At 40.5% G+C, this 23599-nt stretch overlaps 1 protein-coding gene across 8 annotated transcripts in view; it reads left to right on the top strand.

The window, feature by feature from the left end:
* Positions 1-23599, top strand: part of LOC138807677 (dedicator of cytokinesis protein 3-like) — a 187051-nt gene that overhangs the window by 125324 nt on the left and 38128 nt on the right. For 7 of the 8 annotated variants that reach the window (XM_069993454.1, XM_069993453.1, XM_069993456.1 and 4 more), the window contains exons 21-32: positions 857-957; positions 3710-3791; positions 4292-4462; positions 5717-5909; positions 9978-10105; positions 13141-13287; positions 15077-15175; positions 17394-17488; positions 19340-19415; positions 19810-19910; positions 20164-20222; positions 22984-23132. In XM_069993454.1, the coding sequence (XP_069849555.1) occupies positions 857-957; positions 3710-3791; positions 4292-4462; positions 5717-5909; positions 9978-10105; positions 13141-13287; positions 15077-15175; positions 17394-17488; positions 19340-19415; positions 19810-19910; positions 20164-20222; positions 22984-23132 (1401 nt within the window). The remainder of the gene's footprint in view (positions 1-856; positions 958-3709; positions 3792-4291; positions 4463-5716; positions 5910-9977; positions 10106-13140; positions 13288-15076; positions 15176-17393; positions 17489-19339; positions 19416-19809; positions 19911-20163; positions 20223-22983; positions 23133-23599) is intronic. The other variant, XM_069993455.1, reaches the window with a different exon arrangement.

Raw genomic sequence — 23599 nt, 5'->3', positions numbered from 1 at the left:
TATAGTTCTGGATTATCAGTCTCATTGCTATTTACAAGATTGCTTGGACCCTGAAATAGTGACTTACACTAGCAATCAGTTCAGAGACTAATAGAGGAAACCAGATGGCCCATTCCTCTTATCCGATAAAGTAGAATAGAGCTACTGGGAAAAGAAGAAACTCAGGCTAGTCTTTAGAGACCTGTACAGTTCCAGAAGTCTCTAAAGACTCTCTCCCTCTATGCATTTGTTTCAGAGCCAGAGTTTCAGATTATCTTAGTGAGACTGAACATTGAATAAATGTTTAGTACATTTTGCTTTATAGCCAGTCTCACAAGAGGGCTTTATATTGAAGAAGAATCAGGTAGTCCAATTTACCTGATAGAGAACTGAGGCCAGTGTGGAAAATAGGCACTTATCCTTCTGGATTTTCTTCTTCTTTGTTTCCCTGACTACCAGCCCTGTTCATAAAGTGCACAGTCTTTCATAGCCTGATTTATCTCAAAGAACAGTCTTTTCCCCTCATTTTTCTAAGTTTTTGGAAACACTTGGTTGTTTATGCACCTGTGCATTTATCTTTTGCCTATCCCTGGTCCATATTATACCACTCATCATCACTGTGAACTAAGAGGTTCAGATTAACATACATATGAACCATGGGGTTTCAGATTTGGATCAAGAGGCTGAGGGGTGTGAGAAAGAGAAGAAGCAAACAACAATGCAGACATAACAGAAGTCATGTTTACTACCCATGAAGAACATTTAGAGAAAACACTGAAAGTTACTCTTCCTAGAAGATGTAAGAATCTCTTTTCTGCTAGGGACAGGTCTGAGGCCTCCTGTGAACTCCAGGTGACTTACTTTCCATTTCTCCCAGGTTTTTATCATCAACCTGCTCCGAGACATCAAATACTTCCATTTCCGACCTGTGATGGACACATATATCCAGAAGCACTTTGCTGGAGCCCTGGCATACAAGTAAGTTGCATTTGTGGTCATTATTAGCAAAAAGACACTTTTAAAAAGTTAAGCTGCACCCCCATCCACCACCCCCTGCCAATTGTGGCAAAATGCCTGCAACATAAAATTTACCCTCTGAACCATTTTCTAAGCTTATAGTTCAATGAAATTAAATTCACTCACTCGTATTGTGAATATATTGTGCAGCTATGACTAGAACTAGAAATATTTTCATCTTATAAAGCTGAAATCTATAGCAATTAATTTCTTTCAGCACATTGTAGTTTCCAAATAGTGTATAAGTCTTATTCCAAAGAATTTTTATTATTTATTTTATTTATATTTTGGTGCTGGTCCTGGGGTTTGAACTCAGGGCCTGAGCTCCGTCTCTGAGCTTCTTTTTGCTTTGGAGTAGTACTCTACCACTTGATCCATGGTGCCACTTCTGGCGCTTTGTGAGTAGTTTAATGGAGATAAGAGTCTCATGGACCTTCATGCCTTGGCTGGCTTCAAACCACAATCCTCAAATCTCAGCCTCTTAAGGAGCTAGGATTACAGATGTGATCCACAAGCATCTGGCAAAAGTACTTTGTTTTTCTTTCTTTTTTTTTTTTGTCGGTCGTGGGGCCTGAACTCTTGGCCTGGGCACTGTCCCTCAGCTCTTCAGCTTAAGGCTAGCACCCTACCACTTGAGTCACAGCGCCACTTCTGGCTTTTTCTGCTTCTGTGGTGCTGAGGAATTGAACCCAGGGCCTCATGCATGCAAGGCAAGCACTGCACTCTGCCACTGAGCCACCTTCCCAGACCAGTGTTTTGTTTTGACACTATTTATTTATTTATTTATTTATTTATTTATTTATTTATTTATTTATGCATGCCAGTCGTGGGGCCTGAACTCTGGGCCTGGGTGCTATCCCTCAGCTCTTCAGCTCAAGACTAGCACTCTACCACTTGAGCCATGGTGCCACTTCCAGCTTTTTTTTTTTCTGCTTATGTGGTGCTGAGGAATCGAACCCAGGGCCTCATGCATGCAAGGCAAGCTCTCTTCCACTGAGCCACTTTCCCAGCCCTTTTGACACTATTTAAATGGAAGTTTTTTTCCTAATTTTCTTTTAGATTGTTCATTGTTAGGGTATATAAATATGATTGATTTTTGTGTTGATTTTATATCCTACAACTGTTAGTGTTTTGTGTGTGTGTGTAAAAACACACACACATACACAATCATGTCACTTGAAAACAGAGGTAACATTGCTTTTTCCCTTTCTAGATTGGATGCTTTTTCTTTCCTTTTCCTTCCTACTTGCTCTGGGTAGAACTTCTAACATGTTTTGGGAAAACAGTGGCAGAAATGAGTATTCTCTTCTTTTTCCTAATCTTAGAAGAAAAGCTTCAGTCTTTTGCTATTGAATATGATATTATCTATGGGCTTTCAGCTGAAATTTGAAACTACAGTTTATTACATAATTGCCATACTTTCCTTTCTGAGAAATGATGATGGCCAAGCATAGTAGCCTACTCAGGAGGTGGAGATGGGGAGGATTGTGATTTGAGGAAAGCCTAGGCAACAAATTCTCCAGACTTCATCTCAGTCAGTAAAATCTAGATGTGATGGTTTCCACCTGTCATCTCAATTATTCAGTAGGACAATGCAGTCTAGGTTGGCAGGGCATAAAAAACACAAGACCTGTCTGGAAAAATAAAAAGTGCTGAGGGTATGGCTCAAACAGTATATCACTTGTCTATCAAGTATAAGGCCTTGTTCAGATGTCAAGATGATAAACAAAGGAGGGAAAGGAAAGGGATGGGGAGAGAAGAAGGAAGGGAGGGTAGGTGAGAGAAAGGAGAGAATGAGAAAAAAAGAATGGTAAAGCTACTAAAAATAAGTCTTGTTTCTTGTGAAACATGAATAGGAAAAATACCACTCAAATTTCAGAGAAAAATGATTTTATAACTAGTAAATGAGAGAATACATGGTATCTAACACTGTTAAAAAATGTTAAACACTTAGAAAATGTTCTTTCATGAAGTGAGCACAGTTTTTTTTAAACAAAACCTAACAGCAGCAAAATACTGGCATTAGAACTCTGATACTTATAGGTCACTTTAGAGATCATACACTATTCTATGTGTTTGCATGTCATCCTATTAATATTCTCAATAACTTTGAGATGTACTATTTCCTCCATATTTTAAATAAAAAGAATGAGGCACAGTGGGATTAAATAACTTAGCTAAGGATACAGAGATAGATACTATAGGCCCCAGATCTGAACACAGCCTTTACTTGGATTTCTGTGATCTCTTGCCATGTAAATTTATAAACCTTCTGAGCCATTAATCCCATTCCTCTCAGATGACTTGCTCCTCAGAAGACAAGGTTAGGATGGATGACACATGGAAATAAACACTTATTGAGAATTTTCTTTTCACAAGTCAGGGTTGTATGTTCTGGACATAGCAATTTAAGACAAAACAAAACACATATCCAATCTAGGTTTCTGGGAAAAGAACTATGGGAAAGAGAGATTGTACTTGCTGATCAAAATAGGGCAACTCCATTTGAACAAGGAAGTCTGTCTGTCTGTCTCATATGGTATGAAAATTCCACAGTTCTAATGGATTCCTTACTCCATTCTAGCTCATCAGCAGAATATTATTTCCTATTTGACTAATTGTTTCTGAGTTTCTTACTTGACTAAACATTTTGCACTGAATGCCTTAAAAGGAACTTTAAATATGGGCTTTCTTTAACTGTTCTCTTTCCCAGGGAGCTCATCCGCTGTTTGAAGTGGTATATGGACTGCTCAGCAGAACTGATTAGGCAAGATCACATTCAGGAAGCCATGCGGGTAATGTCCTAAGCTCACTGTACATATGGGGGGGAGGGAGGGGTTGGGTCACTCTTTAATGTTCCGTTCACCTCTCCTCATAACAACCTGTGACTCTTTAATTCAGAAAACAGTTGTAAAATTATTTTTATTAGTATCAGTAAAGACAGTGGTTCCTTAGTTGGAGTTTTTTGTTTTTGTTTTTTGGTCCAGTTGTGGGGCCTGAACTCTGGGCCTGGCCGCTCTCCCTCAGCTCTTCAGCTCAAGGCTAGTGCTCTACCACTTGAGCCACAGCACCACTTCTGGCTTTTTTCTTTTTGCTTATGTGGTGCTGAGGAATCGAATCCAGGGCCTCATGCATGCAAGGCAAGCGCTCTACCACTGAGCCACCTTCCAAGCCCCCTTAGTTGGAGTTTTGAGAAAAAGGTTTTCAAAAAAATAAAATAAACTTATCCAAGTTGGAATTGCCTGTCACCTGATTTTCATTCCTAGACTGTATTACTTTCCTTTCACATTTCTAGGCCTTGGAGTACCTTTTCAAGTTCATTGTACAGTCTCGAATCTTGTACTCTCGAGCTACATGTGGGATGGAAGAGGAGCAATTTCGGTCCAGCATTCAAGAACTTTTCCAGTCTATCCGGTTTGTGCTCAGTCTGGACAGCAGAAACTCAGAAACACTCCTTTTCACTCAGGTCTGTGAGCTGCAGAGTTTGGCTACTAAATTCCTTGTCTGTCTTAGCAAATGGTTTCTTTGTCCTCTGACTTGCAGAAGCCCTACTAGAATCTTACATGTTGGATAAAAGGTAATTTACAAGGAAACATCTGATAGAACAAAATGCCACTTTTATTTTGAAGTTAACTTTACCTCATCTACCAGGTATGAAACAGTTTAGTGACTTAATGTTGGAGAAATAACACAAATTTGTTGTTGGGAACCCTCTTTTCATACAAATCAGCAACCATTCTCTAGGTTTTTAAAAAAATGAATACCTTATAGAGGATATTCAGGATTCCCTATTTATGGGAATTTCATTTCCTAGTTAGCCAGTGTTAATTTTTTTTTTTTTGTTTTGTTGGTCATGGGCCTTGAACATAGGGCCTGGGCACTATCCCTGAGCTTTTTTTTAACTAAAGGCTAGTCCTCTACTATTTGGAGCCACAGTGCCACTTTTTTATAGTACTTTTCCATTCTTAGTTAAGAGTGAAATAATGGAAAACTAATAGGAATAACTGGAAAACACTGGCTAAAAAAGTAGGATTAGATTCTGTTAGAAATATCAGTATTGAATGGGCCAGGCAATTGGAAGGTAGAGATCAGAAGAAAAAGTAAGAGGACTGGGAAGTTGGCTCAGTGGTAGAGTGCTTGCCTTGCATGCATAAGGCCCTGGGTTTGATTCCTCAGGACCACATAAGTAGGAAAGGCTGGAAGTGGTGCTGTGGCTCAAGAGGTAGGGCACTAGCCCTGAGCTGAAGAGCTGAGGGACCTATACCCACAGTTCAGGTTGGTGCCAGTTATTCACCCTATACTCTTAGCTACTCAGGAAGCTGAAATCTAAGAATATTGGTTCGAAGACAGCCAGGGAAGACAAAACCAAGAAACTCTTATCCCCAGTTAACCATAAAAAAATGCACTTAATTTTTTTCTTTATACCAATTAAAAGATGAGTAATAGCATAATTTGAATTCCTTCCTTCTCTTGCCAGCAAATGGCTTGGCAAATTATAAAAACTTCAAGTAACCTGAGCCTCCAGTGAATTCTGTTGTTTTGGTTTCCTTTTTAGTTCTCCTTACTTCACGCCCATGTTGAGTCAAGGACTTGGGAAGAGTCTGCTCAAGGGAAAGATATGCAATGCCTTTTGAGCCTCTCTTTTCACTCGTACCATTGAGCATGCAAGACAGATGCAGACTTAACTCTGAGCTAACCACAGCTTCACTTGCTTCTGCAGGCTGCACTCCTGAATTCTTTCCCAACTATCTTTGATGAGCTGTTGCAAATGTTCACTGTGCAAGAGGTGGCAGAGTTTGTGAGAGGGACTCTGGGGAGCATGCCCAGTACTGTGCACATTGGGCAGTCAATGGATGTGGTGAAGCTGCAGTCTATTGCCAGGACAGTGGACAGTCGCCTGTTTTCTTTTTCAGGTAAATCAAGTTGGGGTAAGAGTCAGGCTCTTGTTTCTCCCCTTCCAAGATAATAGTCAGGTGGTTCTCAAAGGATTGGTTATTATCAACCATCAAGCAATAAACAATGACCCCTCTTCTTAAACTGTTAGGAAAAGCAGCTAAGACCCAGCCAGGCCTCCTGCTTCCCTCACAATTGGTTCATAGAAGCCGGGTGCTACTCAGGAGGCTGAGATCTGAGGATCGCGGTTCAAAGCCAGCCTGGGCAGGAGAGACCGTGAGACTCCTATCTCCAATAAACCACCAGAAAACCGGAAGTGGCGCTGTAGCTCAAGTGGTAGAGCCCTTGCCTTGAGCTGAAGAGCTGAGGGACAGCGCCCAAGCCCAGAATTCAAGCCCCACGACTGACAAAAAAAAAAAAAAAAAACCAAAAAAAACAATTGGTTCATAGAGATCTATTTCCTAGGGCATGCCTACGGGGTATTATCTTAGTCTGGTTTTGCTTGTATTGTAGAATATCATAAACTAGGTAACTTAAGACAGTTACTTTTCACAGTTCTAGCATCTGAAAAGTTCAACATCAAAGTGCCAGTGTAGTTGGTATTTAGTGAGGACCCCTTCCTGTTTCATAGATAAGCTATCTTCTTTCTGTGCTGAAAGGAACAAGGGCGCTTTCTGGGGTCTCTTTTTAAAGGGTACTAATCCCATTCATAAAGTCCCTGCCCTCATGACCTAATCACTAGCCAAGGACTCATTTCCAAATGCTGTCTCACAGGTGGTTAGGTTTCATTGTATGAATTTGGAGGGGACACAACATTCAATGTATAGCAGGTGGGGCTCTTGTCCTCAGGTTGGCCACAAGTCTAGCCAGTTGCTAGTAATGGAGTCTGCCTTCCACATTTCTAGAAGAATAAGAAGACAAAGGGGGAGGAGAGAGAGCAAAAGAAAAGGGTCCAGCCAAGCACTGGTGCCTTATCCGTAATCCTAGCTACTCATGAGGCTGAGATCTGAGGATTGTAGTTTGAAGCCAACCCCGGCTGGAAAGTCCCTGTGACTTTTATCTCTAATTAAACACCAGAAAGCCAGATGTGGAGCTGTGTGGCTCTTATGGTAGAGCACTAACCTTGAGCAAAAAGCTCAGGGACAGAAGCCAGGCCCTGAGTTCAAGCCCCAGGACCAGCACTAAACAAAACAAAACAGAAACAGCAGGGGGGTGGGTCTAGTCCAAGAAGATGAGCATAAACCAAAGAAATAAAAGAGGCCTCCAAAGGAGGCCCTGAAAACTCTGTGCTTGCTTATTTTCTTGTGTCTCCAGTTAGATTCCTTTTTCTTTCTTTGGAAGAACCACAAGGATTAGAGAAAGAAATAGACAAGGGTCCCTTTGTTCTCTCTAAGTGGTCAGAACAGCCTAATAAGTCAGCAACCCAGGCTGCCTCTCAGAATGAATATTTGGACTAATTTCTGAAACATAATGCTTGTGATCAAAGTTCAGCCTTGCAGGGCCATCAGATACTCAATGTTTAAATGTTAAGATCAATAGGAGAGGGGCTGGGAAGGTGGCTCAGTGGTAGAGTGCTTGCCTTGCATGCCGGAGGCCCTGGGTTCGATTCCTCAGCACCACATAAGCAAAAAGAAAAAAGCCGGAAGTGGCGCTGTGGCTCAAGTGGTAGAGCGCTAGCCTTGAGCTGAAGAGCTGAGGGATAGCGCCCAGGCCCAGAGTTCAGGCCCCACGACCGGACCCAAAAAAAAAAAAAAAAAAAGATCAATAGGAGAATAGTACGTTAAGTAGAATGTTACTATTATAGAATAAACTGGGGCACAGGAATAAATTTGGAACATTAGCAAAACAATGACTATTCGAATTTTATAGTCAGAATTTTGTGCTTAATTTTTAAAATCTGACTTTAAGACATAAGAACAATTTCTCATTTCAATGCTACACATATTTGCAATACTAAATAGATGTTCCCTTTGACTTAGCTCTGCCAGGGTAGAGTATTGCTGATGGTAAAGCTGTCACCAAGAAATTCAGCCCTTCTCCACCAGTAAGTGTTTGTGGTAAACACTTTTCTCTGTTCCACTTCTTGGAATGAAAATTTTATCAGTGATTTAAACACTGTCACTAAATCCACTCCAGTTTTGTGCACTGCCTCAAGAAGATTCTTTCAGAATGTATAGGAAGCCCTCACTGAGATACTTTATTTCTAGTATTCTTGCATGTGCTCAACAGTTGTATACAATGGCTTAAGAATTTTTTTTTCTTAAAATTGATGTGGCATTGGACCATGGAATTGGATTTTATGGCAAGTCACCAACTTTTCATTTGCATTCCACTCTCACTGAATGTCCACACCATGGTATCTTTCTCAAAGCAAGAGATTCCATACTAGTGATATCATTTAACCAAACTGGTATCTTCTCCAGCAGGATCTGTTAACACACTATCACTTTGTCTAGAAGCAGCTGTTAGTTGTTACAAATCCTACTCTGTATTTTGATCTGGTACAAAATACAGTAGCAACTTTTTCTTTACCTAAGCAACCTTTTAAATAGAACGTCTGTTACTCTGTTTTGTTTGAACTTTTTTTTTTTTTTTTTGGTCATAGGGCTTGAACTCTGGGCCTGGGTGCTCAAGGCAAGCACTCTACCACTTGAGCCACAGCACCACTTCTCGTTTTCTGGTGGTTTATGGGAGATAACAGTCTCATGGGGACTTTACTGCCTGGGCTGGCTTTGAACTGTGATCCTCAGATCTCAGCCTCCTTAGTAGCTAGGATTACAGGCATGAGCCGCCGGTGCCTGGTTGTTTGGACATATTTTTTAGTGTTGACACTACAGTGTCATATTTCATGTAATTTATGTTTGGCTTAAAAATTTTTTTCCTTGCTGGGTGCTGGTGACTCATGCTTGTAATCCTAGCTATTCAGGAGGCTGAGATCTGAAGATCATGGTTTGAAGCCAGCCCTGGCAGAAAAGTCCATGAGGCACTGATCTCCAATAAACTACTCAGAAAAAGCTGGAAGAGGAGCTGTGGATCAAGTAGTAGACCACTACCCTTGAGCACAAAGAGGCTTAGGAATAGCACTGAGATGTTGAGTTCAGGCCCCAGGACCAGAAAAAGAAACTCTTCTTTGAATGCATACAAAACACTTAACCTATGATCAGATATAAATAATAAATTCAAATGCCATAGTTCATGTTATTGATAATCTCACTGAAGCTTGCTGGCCAGGTATGATGGGATCTACAGGGTCACATAATACAGTGTGCCAGAAACATATTCACACTTGCATTTCATTTTGTCTGTGAAGTAAACATAGAAGAAGCCATAACACCCATCTTACAGATAAGGAAAAGCAAGCCAGTGGGAGAAGGAGTTAACTGCCTAAGTGTTCCAAATGATTTAGTAAGGGTATTTAAAATGTAGAGCTTAGTCTTCCTCAATTCAGAGTTCTAAAATGTTATTCTGATAACATTAGGCAGAAAAGAGAAAAATACATTCAAATACATTCAAGTATGCAGTAGGATTGGCAATAAGCATTGTCTAGTTATCAAAGGCTATGACAAGGCAAAGATTATACTTCTGTTGTATCCAATGCTGTGTATATACCTAACAGCAGCTCTAGTGGTTTGCCAACATAAATGATTCCCAGAATGCCAGATTACTTAGCCAGATTGTGAATAGAGGTGAAGTTAGTAATACAAATCAAGCCTTCAAATCTGGTCATTGTAGTTGATGCTAGATGTGACATTTACTTTAAGTTTTCAATGTAAACTATACTTTTAATTTGGAGTTTAGTCATTAAAGAGATTTCATTTGGAAGCAGACTCTAGTCATTCAACCTGCATAAAATGCCATGAATACAGGGACTCTAATTGAGAAGGAAGGAAAAGACGAAAGAACGATTTATAATTTCCAGACATGAAGCTTCTAGACTCTTCTAAGGGAGGAGAGTGACCTCCACCTTTGCTCCAGTTTCCACCCCACCTTCTTTGAAACCAGTTAAGTCTCACAATACCACCACTATCTTCTGGTAGTAACTAGTCCTCCTCTAAAGGGCTTCCTCATCTTTGTGTTTTCTCTGCCAGAATCCCGCCGCATCCTGCTTCCTGTGGTTCTCCATCACATTCACCTTCACTTGAGGCAACAGAAAGAGCTGCTAATCTGTTCAGGGATTCTCGGCAGCATCTTCTCCATCATCAAGACCAGCTCTCTGGTAGTGGCCCAACACCCACTCCACCCTGCAGTTCTACCATAGTCTTGTATTAACTGTAACCAGAAACAGACCAACAAGTATGCTTTGTATACTTCTCAGTCAGACATGCTGATAATGACAGGAGGTACCTGAGTAAATAGAAGTTTGTATGGGCTCAGCAGATTTCAGCCTTACTATTTCAAAAATGTTTCACTATCATAAAAACCTAGAAATACAGTTACCTCTAGAACTAAAAGCCCAGTTTTATGCCATGCATAGTTTCTGTCAAAAGCTATTCTGGATTTCTAGAAGTTTTCTTAGAATACTAGGTATTCTAAGAGCACAGACTAAGAATAGCTTTCTCATCATACTTTTGTTTGAACTTTCCAACAGCTTGATTTCACCCATAAGGTATTTCTACCCCATGCCAGATGAGATTAGATATATAAGAAGTAATGTTGTTGCCCACAAAAGCTCTGAGCCTATTAGATGAAAGAAATCAGGTTTCAATCAACAAAATTGTTGCCTTTTTTTTTCTTTTAAAAGAAATATGTAGTAGGAGGGGAGGGATTAAAGAAGGGAACAAAGAAAAAAAAGAGACACAGATGAATAGAAACTTATTTTGTATTCTCTATTTCATATAATTTTGATACTAAAAAATACACTTACAGAAGATTCAGAGCACATAAAAAGAATGAAGAACAGGATGGGATTTATTATACTATTTTAAAAATTAAGATTCCAAGAGTATAAATTTTAGTGCATTTAAAATGAAGGCCAAGAGCCAGGCGCTGGTGGCTCACGCCTGTAATCCTAGCTACTCAGGAGGCTGAGATCTGAGGATCGCGGTTCAAAGCCAGCCCGGGCAGGAGAGACCATGAGACTCCTATCTTCAATAAACCACCAGAAAACCGGAAGTGGCGCTGTAGCTCAAGTGGTGGAGCGCTCACCTTGAGCTGAAGAGCTGAGGGACAGCGCCCAGGCCCAGAGTTCAAGCCCCACGACCGACAAAAAAAAGAATCCAGGGGCTGGGAAGGTGGCTCAGTAGTAGAGCACTTGCCTTGCATGCATGAGGCCCTGGGTTCAATTCCTCAGCACCACATAAGCAAAAAGAAAAAAGCTGGAAGTAGCGCTGTGGCTCAAGTAGTAGAGTGCTAGCCTTGAACTGAAGAGCTGAGGGACAGCGCCCAGGCCCAGAGTTCAGGCCCTATGACCGGACCCAAAAAAAACAAAAACAAAAAAGAATCCAGCTGGGCGCTGGTGGCTCACACCTTTAATCCTAGCTACTCAGGAGGCTGAGATCTGAGGATCAAGGTTCAAAGCCAGCCTGGGCGGGAAAGTCCTTGAGACTCCTATCTCCAATTATCAGAAAACCAGAAATGGCACTATAGCTCAAGTGGTAGAGCACTCACCTTGAGCTGAAAAGCTCAGGGACAGTCCCCAGCCCAGAGTTCAAACCCCACAATGGACCAAAAAAAAAAAAAAAAAAGAAGGAGGAATCCAGAGCTGGGAATGTGGCTTAGTGATAAAGTGCTTGCCTAGGACACATGAAGCCCTGGGTTTGATTTCCCAGTACCACATAAACAGAAAAAGCCGGAAGTGGCACAGTGGTAGAGCGCTAGCCTTGAGCAAAAGAAGCTGAGTGACAGTGTCCAAGCCCCAGGACTGGCAAACAAAACAAAACAAAGCAAAAAAAAAAGAATCCAGTAGGGATTTCTGAGGTCTAAAGTTAAAGTACCATCTGGTCACAAGTACCTAACTTCTTGATGGTTGAAGTAACCCCATTGTTTGCTCTTGGTTACAGACAAGACTTGGCAGCCCTCCTCGCCAATCTTCAGAGAAGTCAGACAAGAGATAAGGTTTACTAGTAACCCAAGCTTGTCTCTCAGGGAAGCTTATTGCTAAAAGAGGGGCATAAATTGAAGCAAAGAGAGAGAGAGCAAGAGAAAGAAAAACATGGAACTGATGAAAACTTGAAGGACATGGTATTTTTAGTTGTATTTTAAGAGGACAGAAAGTTGAGTATAATTGCCTACAACTGCTTAAAGATTGGTCACAGGAAAGAGTATTACAATGACTTTGGACAGGAAAAATGACTTAAGCCCCAAGAGTCATTCAGATTTCTCATGTGGAATGGGGAAAAGTATAGTTATACTGGATGGATGGATGGATAAAAGATGAAATTTAATGTTCAGTTCTCTGTATTTAGGTTCTCAGTGACTGGCCCATGGTAAAAGTTTAATAACTGATAGGTGGATGAACATTAGGACCAGTAGTAGTATAAAGATCTTGGAGAAAAAGCAATGGGAAACTCTTTGGGAGATATTTTAGATCAAGACTAGAGTCTGAAATGAATGTGAGAAGTCTATAAAAGGAAAACAGATTCTTCCAAAAGTTTGATGGCCAGGAGACAGATTGTAGTGAGAAGACATGTGCTGTTATTTCTGTGAAGCTGCCAAGGAATGATAGATTGAGACTAGAGTCCTTCAGATGGACCAGGAGCAAGAGCAAGAGAGCTGAAGAGGTAGAAATGGCACCTAAGTATAATTAGACAGCATTCAGGGCTTGCAAGATTGAGAGCAGCCAAAGAGGAAACCTCAGGATGAAATGTGCACTACTATGTGCATTACTAGCAAAAGAACTGCTGCCACACTCTAGGATGTCACTTTACCATTTGTCAAACTGTTCTCGAAGTGTTAGTCAGCAGGGTTATGCTTTCTCTTGACTATACTGGGGAAGTCGGAGAAAATCTTTTAACTCAGGACATTCACTTATGTCTTATATGTTAAAATTAACGTGTCTGTCTAAGATTGAGAATTGTGGCTAGTGTGGTAAGGGTGAGCCCCACTACCAGGCCAGGGCAACAATGGCTGATGTTTTTTGCCTCCTCACAGCCCTTATTCTGAGTTCCTTTCATGCACATTGGTGAGGCTGAAAGCTCAGTATTGAAAGTCCCGCCAGAAAACTGTTCCTGACATGGCTGACTTAGTACTGCAGGCAAAAGCATCCATTTGGCCTGGTGCTTTAACAGTATACTCTCTCACTGCTCACTCCAGGAAGCAGATGTCATAGAAGAGGTAGAGATGATGGTGGAGAGCCTCCTGGACGTGCTCTTGCAGACTCTACTCACCATCATGAGTAAATCGCACGCTCAGGAGGCGGTAAGAGGGCAGCGGTGCCCGCAGTGCACAGCCGAGATCACTGTTAGTAACTAACATTCAGGTTTTCTTGTTTTTTTCTCTAACCTGGGGCTCCTCCATATTACTCACCTCTCACCATCCCACCACCTCTATCTCAGCCTGCCTCCTGCATGGTAGTCAGCATGCTACCCTCTTCCTGAATCTGACTTCCCTCTTTACTCTGAAAGCTCTAATTTCATGCTTCAAAAATACTTCTAGGAGTCTACTGTAGGGCAGATTCAGAGAATTCTTCTTAATCTTGTTTTTCTTCTCAGTTTGTTGTTGTTTTTGGCTGTTAAGCCAAGTCACTTTCTATGAATTGTAATGAAGCAAGGAAATAGATGTAGTAAGAGGTTGAAGGTGGCAAGTAGATATTCCTTCTAGGAATCCCCTTATACAGATTCTCCTAAATGATTTGAAGGAGAGAATAATTTTCTCAGAATTTTCTTGTACCTACAAACTAGTTGTTTTTATCTGTAGTGTTTGTATCTAAATTTATAGTACCAGGAAAAATGTAATGAGATACAATTACTTAGGCATTGCAGTTAAAGCACTGATGACTGTATAAATGATGATTTTGTATGATCTAATCAGGAAAGAGATAACCTGAAAAAGGCCTCTCTCAGAAGGGATAGAGATAACGCCATGGATCCCTGCCTTCACCATACCTAGAGGAGATTTCTCAACCCTGATATGGTAACATGATAAACAATTTGTGTGAAATCTTTCCGTTGGCAGATGAGATATTACAGAGCTCTCTTTGAAGAAAACCCTCTATGGGAGCAAGCCAAGCTCCAGCCATAATAGGGAGAACAAATAGAGTGCCTGGAGCAGGCATGTGTTGTGGAGCATTGGGCTTGGAAAGAGTGCTCCTTTAATGAGTCCCTGTTGGAAGCACTCTTGCTGTAGGTAAAAACATGTACCCTACATGTCCTGGTAACCAACTATCTAACCAGCACTTAATGCAGTGCTTACTGGTTTAAGTATTTGAATAATTACTAATGACGTGATTCACTTTAAGTTATAACAAAGATAATAATAATTTATTGGATTAACCCATCTGTTCCTCACAAATGAATTATGGCTTCTTATGCCCAATTATCAGATATAACTGAAGTTCATATACATGTACATAATCTGCATACATATATGTGTAGAGATTTTAGGGTTTTAAAAAGGTTTGAGAGACTAAAAAAAAATTGTCTGATTCTCATGAATTTGGGAGGATTTAAAAATCCTCCAAGTGAAGTACTTTTTTCTCCTTTCCTCTTGAGAAGGCAGCCTGCTAGGAAGAAGCCACACTTGGCTGGCCATTTAAAAATTGCCATAAGATCATCCTTGGAGTCCTTAAAGCAAGGTTTGTTCCATGTACCCCAAATTAGCAACTTGAAGAAATTTAAGATACACAAATATCCTTAAAGGTCCTATTTGCCTTAAAGATCATAACTTGTCCCCTCTACATAGTCAATTTGGAACCTTTGCTTTTCAACTGTGGTGATCTGCTCTGTTCCATTTGTCAACTGCAGTTTCCCATGTGCAAACTCTAGGAGGCAACCTAGGAGGTCCTTGCAGAAGGTCTAAAACTGCTTTGTTGTAAGTTAAGGCTTTCAGTAGCCCCAGGGTGCAGAAGACCTTACTAAAACTCTGAAATTCTCCAGAAAAGAAAGTTCATTTTCAGAGCCAGAGTTGTCACCTTTCTTCCATGATCATTGGGGGCCATTTCAAACCCTCCCTTCTCTCCTTGCCCTCTGTGTACTGTGGCAATGGAACCTTAATGATTAGCTACACTGTCTTTTTTTGGGTTGTTCCCCAGGGCGAATATGTATCCTGCCTTCTCTCATTGCTTCGTCAGATGTGTGATACCCATTACCAACACCTTCTGGACAACTTCCAGAGCAAAGATGAACTCAAGGTAGGAACAAAGCATTAGCTTTTCTCCCAGGAAAAGAAGTGTGCAGCCAAGACTGCCACAGACTCTTTCTTCCCTATCAGGGAAATGAGTTCATGTGACCTTCAACTGCCAGGAGTGTAGGATTCACCAGCTCCAGTTTATAGCTGAATGAGTATATGGCCTCCAGAAGCTAAAAGCCAGCCATTTCCCTACACAAGCAGATCCCAGAAAATTGGCACATTTTCTCTGACAGCTAGCAGCCCTGCAATTATATGCCTGTATTTGGGGCTACTCTGGGACATATTGGTTTGATTAGTCAGTATTCCTTCCTTGCTTGGGACTTTGGCAAACCAAGGTTTGGTTATTTAAATAACAATAGTAATAATTCTGACAACTTGTCTTGATTTAAATATATTTCTGAGGCTGGGCACTGGTGGCTCACACCTGTAATCCTAGCTACTCAGGAGGCTGAGATTTGAGGATCATAGTTCAGTGCCAGCCTAGGCAGGAAAGTCCATGAGACTCTTGTCTCCCAATTAACCACCAGAAAACCAGAAGTAGGGCTGTAGCCCAAAGTGGTAGAGTACTAGCCTCGAGCACAGGCTCTGAATTCAAGCCCTAGGTCTGGTACCAAAAACAACAACAACAATAACAACAACAACAAAACCCCCCAAAACGAACAAAAACCATGCCTCTAATCTTAAAACTATGGGCTGGGAAGGTGGCTCAGTGGTAGAGCGCTTGCCTTGCAAGCATGATGTCCTGGGTTCGATTCCTCAGCACCAAATAAGCAAAAAGAAAAATGCCGGAAGTGGCGCTGGCTCAAAGTGGTAGAGCTGAAGAGCTGAGGGACAGTGCCCAGGCCCAGAGTTCAGGCCCTACAACTGGACCAAAAACAAAAACAAAAACAAAAAAACTATCTGGTTTGGATTAATTGAAGTTCAAATGGAATAATTTATATAAACTTTGCTCAAGTATAATTCTCTAGTATTTCCCTTTGTGTTGTTATACAAATTACAGTTTCTCAAAACACTTTTATGTGCATTCTTATTTCTTATTCAAGTTATTGTTCTTTTATTATAATTTAAGGAACTCCCTAGAGTCTTTTTTACAGGGTTTTGTTTATCTGAGAAGGTGTTAATTTCTTCTTTTTCTTTTTCTTTTTCTTTTTTTTTGGAATAACAGTTTTAATAGATACAGCATTCTTGATTGACAGTCTTCTTTTAGCACTCTGATTATATCTGCCTTCTGGCCACCATTATGTCTGCTGATAATGAGACAAGATAGCTAGGGCAAGAGGATAAAGAAGTTAGAAAATACATAAAAAATTAAACTAGGTTCAGGAGCTGAGATAGAAGCAGGAAATAAGGCTGAAAAATCACTAGAACCACAGTATATTGAGTCCACTATTCAAGAATGTACAGACATGTGCATTCTTTTCATTATCCTCCCTTCTCTTTTAGGCGTTAAATGAGAAACACCACCCCAGAAGGGTAATTAGGTCTGGGAATAGAAAATTCCTGTTTTTTTGTAAGTCTGTTACCTAGGAAGAATGCCTTAAAAAAGGGGCCATGAAGAACAGAATTTCTTTTAATTATAAGGCCGAGCCAGGCCCTATGTTTCTGGGCTTGAGTGATAATGTTAAAACAAGGTAATTGGGCAGTTGCTAGGTAACCATACATCAAGATAGCAAGTTTTGAACTAGAACTTTTGCCCAATTTTGATCTAAATATCCTGGATGAATACCTCCCATTGCACCTTACGCTCTTATCTTTAACATCCCAGCCAGCTAATTTGCCCTCCTTCCTTGAATCCTGCCTTGTCTTCTACATTAAATAAATCTTTATATGGCCTGCTACTTGTATACCTCTTTCATGGATTACTTAAAAATTAATTTCATCCTTATTCAGAGTTTCTGGGAAGTCAGTGGGCTTGGAAAATTCCCCTCTTCTATTAAAGATCTTTTCCAAATATCCTTTCAGTGGCAGTACCACTGAACAGGCAGTACCTGTTAATCTTGCTGAAAACATCTGTACATGAGGTATTTGGTTGTTTTGGTTTGGTTTGGTTTGGTTTGTTGTCCTGTTTTGTTTTGGTGGGATTTGGGTTTGGGGTTTTTGGTTTTTGGTTTTGATAGTATGGGAGATTGAACCCAAAGGCCTCATACATACTAGGCATGCTGTCTAACATGATGAAGTTTATCATGTTGATTTCAAGATTCTCTTTCCCTTGTGGTCAGGAATTCTTGCTGAAGATTTTCTGTGTATTCCGAAACCTGATGAAGATGAGCGTCTTCCCTCGGGACTGGATGGTAATGCGGCTGCTTACTAGCAAGTGAGTAAAGAAGGTCCCTATAATGGCAGAGCTCTTCTCAGATTAAGAAGAGTATATATGAGAAAAACCAAGAAAAGGATAAAGGCAAAGACCAGGAAGAAAGAGGATTTGGCAAAAGGAAAAAAAATATTTAGAGGTACATTCAGTAAGACTTGACCATTGGCCATTGACTCTAAAGATAAGAAAAGGATAAAGTTTTTTGTTGTTTTACAAATGGAGCCGAAGTGCCTGGTAGATATTTTGTATAGTGAAAATAGAAAAAAAATCAAATGTTAAGGGTATAAAATACGCCCAAGAAAGGGTTCTTGCTAGAAGAAGGCCTCTCCAGGAACTAGTGACCTTTGTTCTTCTATAACTTTGGACAGTTTCCTAAGCTCTCAATTTGAGTTGTTTTGTTTGCCAGACAGTGCTTGTTTCCAATGACTAATGCTAATACTCACCTGAGAGCTGACTGCAAAGACCTGGACACAGACTCCATTCTAAGTTTATCCTTAATATATCCATGCCCATTGCCCATTCATATTCCTAGCCTGTGCTTCCTCTTGACAAACCAGATGAGTGATGTATGTGGTAAGGAGCTGGCTTATTTTCTCACCTCAAAGCTACGTGGCTTCCACTCTATTTTATAGACTACTACTGCCTGCTCCCACTGACCCTTATTTTATGTTGGCATTATACAAAATGTAGTAAAATTACTTACATTAGATATATTAGCAAACCAGCATGATATTTCCACTTGGTACCTTTTGTAGAGCACTTTCCCCTCAAAAAACTATAACGAGTGTTTTGTCTAGAACATAACAAAAGAATGCCTACATAGGGCTGGGAAGGTGGCTCAGTGGTAGAGTGCTTGCCTTGCATGCATTAGGCCCTGGGTTCGATTCCTCAGCACCACATAAGCAAAAAGAAAAAAGCTGGAAGTGGCACTGTGGCTCAAGTGGTAGAGTGCTTGCCTTGAGCTGAAGAGCTGAGGGACAGCGCCCAGGCCCAGAGTTCAGGCCCCACGACCAGACCAAAAAAAAAAAAAAAAAAAAAAAGAATGCCTACATAGTTGTACGGATACTTGCTCAAATACTAGATTTTTTCCTTCTGAATTCTTTATCTCTGTTTCTACTTCCACTCATAGCACTTTAGGCTTCCACTCATAGTCCTTTAGGAAAAGCCTCTTTCAGAGCGTTTACCTTTAAATTTTGTCACCCCTCTGCTAGGTCTAGTCTCTCTAATGCACTGTCTTGTCTTTGTCCCTTTTCTGCACTAAAGCTCAGGTGGCCTTTTTCAGACTGTTTAGCTAAGGCCCTCTGCAATCAAACCCTCACTGTGCATACCACTTTCTTTTCTACTCCAACCAGTGATCTCAATTACAGCAGAGTAGTCCTCCATTGCCTTTTATATATGTCAGGGGTAAGATTAGGAGGAATAATCTAGATCAAGGCCTAAAGTCAAATGACTTATAGATAAAAATGCTAGTTATATGGCAAAGGAAGTTAAGATCCTGTTATCAAGTAAAATAATAAAATTATGTATGTCCCAAATCCTACAATCTGTATTGATTATCCACAGGTCCCAAAATATTAGAAATTAATCTTTGAGGTAGAAGAAATAAAAGTGAATTTAACAGTCCAAGGAGAAGTAGTATAAAAGACACACTGAAATCCTATGCTATTTTACTATGGAGCATTTCTCCAAGACTGGTTTTCTGTGGAGTATATACTATCTTCTCTGTCCTTTATAGTCACGTCTTACATAGGAGCAAGTTGTCTTGGTATTTTGCTGACAATCCATAGATGCTAAGCAATCAGATGCCATTATTTAGTCTTTTAATTTTGCCAATGCTTTGTTGACTTGTTTCAGTATTATAGTCACTACTGTCCAGTACCTGTCTTCTGCACTACACAAGAATTTCACAGAGACAGATTTTGACTTCAAGGTAGGAGCTCACAAAATCCATCAATACTATGATACCCCTAGCAAGTTAAAAAATGCTCATTGCTTTTTGCTTCACTAATATATTCATAGTATCAAATGGCTTCTGCACCTGATAGTAATTAGAATATGACCTAGGTGCCTTCCTTGTTGAAGTGTTGAGAGCTAGACATTTATGAGTATGCTTTCTAGTTCAGATCCAACACTCTTGTCTTCTGAAGGAGTCAAGAAAGAAAAAAAGATCAAAGCCCTGTTTGCAAAGATACTTAAAAGGGAAAGCAGATTAGGATCTTAAGGTTATAAAACAGAATCTGTGCTACATGGATGTATTTAATAACTCTATTTACAAGTTTAAGGACTTAGGCTATCACATGATTATTCTTTCTTTGTCTCTCTAGGTGTGGAATTCTTACTTTAGCCTGGCAGTTCTGTTCATAAATCAGCCAAGCCTTCAGCTAGAAATCATCACCCCAGCCAAGAGGAAGAAGATTCTAGATAAGTAAGTCAGACGTCTCCTATTCATCTTCCTGTCACTTGGCCATATGGGACTATTTTTCCATGACAAGATCCTTCAGAAGTTTACAAGGTTCTCAATTGGTGTTAGTTTTCCAATGTGAGAAATTCATTCGATAGCCAAAGAGTTTAATATTTTGAGATGCATTAGAAACGACTAGTGCTCAAGTATTGGCCCTATTGGCCTGTCTTTCTGAACTTTCTTCCACTAACAATTGACTCCTGTGTCACTATTCTAGGTATGGGGACATGCGTGTGATGATGGCTTATGAACTGTTCAGCATGTGGCAGAATTTGGGTAAGTCTTTTCTCCCTATTGCTCTCTCCCACATACTGCAGAGTTAAAAAAAAAAAGACTAATAACTTCCACTTAAGTTAATTCAATCTTCAAAATCCTTATATAACTTTTAACATAACACCTCAGATGGATGATGTAGCACATGTGCATAAAGCTCTTGGCAGAGAGTGTTTGGCTGAGAGATAAGACCCCAGTACTACATATGTACAGTCTCTGTTTTGAGAACTAAAAGCAAAGGAAAAAAAAGAAGGATCCAGTACATTTTTTCCAGTTTGAGAATCCAGGCTTACAAGATACTCTGTTTTTCATGTCCAAGTCTAGATGCTACAGGCTTAAATGTGTATTGTGACGATACCTAACACATGAACAATGACTGCTATGAACTTTAGTAGAGGTTGAAATACTTCTTGGATTTCTGGTATTCATATATCCACATCATATACTTGACACTAATTGCATGAAGGAACATGTAAGAAGGGGGTTACAACCTAAGGATAAGATTGATTTTGATTTTCCCCCTTTCCACACCTTCTAAAATAACCACCACTTTGGATCTAAAGTTGCCAGATTAAAGTTGTCAGGCACTGGTGGCTTGTGCCTATAATACTAGTTACTCAAGAGGCTGAGATCTGAAGTTCAGAGTTTGAAGCTAGCCCAGGCAGGAAAGTCCATGAGGCTCTTGTCTCCAATTAGCTGTCAAAAAGCCAGAAGTAGAGTTGTGACTCGAGTAGAAGAGCACTAGCCTTCAGCACAAAAAGGGACAGCACCAGGCTCAGAGTTGAAGCCCTAGGACAGGCACAAAAGAAAAACTTGTCAGATCAGTGTGTCCAGTAGAATCCTTAAGTTGCCTTAATGGCTAACATACTTATGTCAAACTGATAGCCCGGCGTGGTGGCTCACACCTGTAATCTGAGCTACTCAGGAGGCTGAGATCTGAGGATCGCGGTTCAAAGCCAGCCTGGGCAGGAAGCCAGCCTGGGCAGGAAAGTCTGTGAGACTCTTATCTCCAATAAACCACTGGAAAACTGGAAGTGGCACTGTGGCTCAAGTGGTAGAGCACTCGCCTTGAGCTGAAGAGCACAGGGACAGCACCCAAGCCCAGAGTTCAAGCCCCACGACTGACTAAAAAAAAACTGATATGGGCCAGCCCATGATACTATAGGTATCTGAACACTCTCTAAGGAAGCAAGAGAAGATGTTACTGTTTCGTGTGAAATATGCTATTTCTATCTGAAATAGGTTTTCAAAATGGAAGAAATAAAAACACTAGATTTGCCTCTATGAAGTCACTATTGACTTACTGTTTTTAATTCCTAAGAATTGATTTTATTTGGCTGTAGCAATTATTGCACTGGTCCACAGTTTATCTTTTTTTTTTTTTTTTTTTTTTTTGAGTCTGCTGCCCGCTGGCTTTGAACTGTGATCCTCAGATCTCAGCCTCCTGAGTAGCTAGGATGACAGGCGTGAGACACCAGTGCCCAGCCAGCCACAGTTTATCTTCTCCTTAATCTCCCTCTCTCTCTCTTTTTTTTTTTTTGTCTGTCGTGGGGCCTGAACTGTGGGCCTGGGCGCTGTCCATCAGCTCTTCAGCTCAAGGCTAGCACTCTACCATTTGAGCCACAGCACCACTTCCAGCTTTTTCTGCTTATGTGGTGCTGAGGAATCAAACCCAGGACCTTATACATGCAAGATAAGCACTCTACCACTGAGCCACCTTCCCAGCCCCTTCCTTAGTCTCTAAAGTGACTAAAGCAGAGCTCTAATGCTGGTTCTCTCTGCCTCATGATTGCAACAAGAAATACTGTCCCATGGTTCTTGAGGGCTGTCGTACTCTAGCCAGATGATAGGCCAATTAGAGTAGAACCCACATCACTCACTTTCCGTGGGAAAGCCTTATAAAAGAAGTTGGAGAATTAACTGATACAATCTTAATATATGTAGTGTCACCATCAGAAATATAATATGAAGACAGGCTGAGTTAGGGGTAGACAGAGACACTCCAAGCTAGCCAGTCTGGGTAAGATTGTGCCATAGGTTCTTAGCACATCAGAAAGAAAAAAATTTTTGATACACATGAGCACAGGCATTGAAGAGGCCCACATACTTCAGATGTTATACCTGAATGTATAGGTATATATACATACTTTAGATGTATATCAGATGTACCTGGTAGACTGAACCAGGGACTAGATAGTCTTATCAATTAAATTTCTCAAAGCTAGAGGTTGAATCTCTAGAGAAAATAATACTGTGTTTAAGCAGAAATATATGGATTTTCCTTGCTCAATAAATGCTGTAAATAGACCATCTGAAACTTAGTGCATGGTCTCAGAAGTCTTATTCTGTATAGAATAGCAAACAGTGTTTCTTGAATTTAGAAATTTTTAGGTGGTTTATGGAATTTTCCAGATTATTTGGAAAAACAATTTCATAAATGTTGAACATCTGCTTTAACTTGGCCAGACTAGTTTTACCCATGAATTCTAAAAAGCTGAGGAGTACTCAGAAAACAGCAGAATATAGCTGACTTTACTCTTAGAAGTTTCAAGAATAAACTAGCAATGTTGAGGGTTCAGGGATTTTGTTCAGTGCTGAAACTCAGAGACAGTGATCAAACCCATAGCTATGCTAGGCAAACACTATACCACTAAGCTATTCCAGCCCTAGAATAAATCATACCATGTGCTGTGGCCCACCTGGAAATCTTCCATGGAAGATTAGTACAGACATGCACTGATACCTGTTTGATTTTTTGGTACAGGTGAACATAAGATACACTTTATTCCTGGAATGATTGGTCCTTTCTTGGGTGTAACCCTGGTCCCTCAGCCAGAAGTGCGGAATATTATGATCCCCATCTTTCATGACATGATGGACTGGGAGCAGAGGAAAAACGGCAACTTCAAACAGGTAAAAGGATGCCTGGCTGTGTTCAGGATGTTATTCAGGATGTTATGGACCCATTCTTCTCAGGCAGGTGGCCCAAATGGTCAGGTTGTGGTTCCAGTAGTGATGAGCTGTACTGTGGTCATTGAACTTTGTTCAAGGGTTTTCTCTTACTTGCTGGCCATAATTGATTTATTGATTTATCTTCATCAAGTTAGAAGCAAGAAAAAAATTAGAGGAAATCCAGAATGCTGGATCACACTTGTAATCCTAGTTACTGGGGAAGCTAAGATTGGGAGGATCACTATTTGAGACCAGCCTAGGCAAAAAGTAAGACCACTGTCTTAACCAATAAAAGCTGGGCATGGTGGTGCATGGGTGTCATTCCAGCTAAATGGGATGTGTATATTGGAGGATTGATGTCCATGCCAGCTTGAACATAAATGTGAAAATTATACAAAAAGGTCTAGGACATGGCTCAAAGTGTTAGA

Source organism: Dipodomys merriami, unplaced genomic scaffold (genome assembly GCF_024711535.1).
Source record: "Dipodomys merriami isolate MVZ:Mamm:240054 unplaced genomic scaffold, mDipMer1.0.p SCAF_427, whole genome shotgun sequence".
NCBI classification, from domain to species: domain Eukaryota; kingdom Metazoa; phylum Chordata; class Mammalia; order Rodentia; family Heteromyidae; genus Dipodomys; species Dipodomys merriami.
This window is presented reverse-complemented; position numbering and strand designations above follow the sequence as displayed.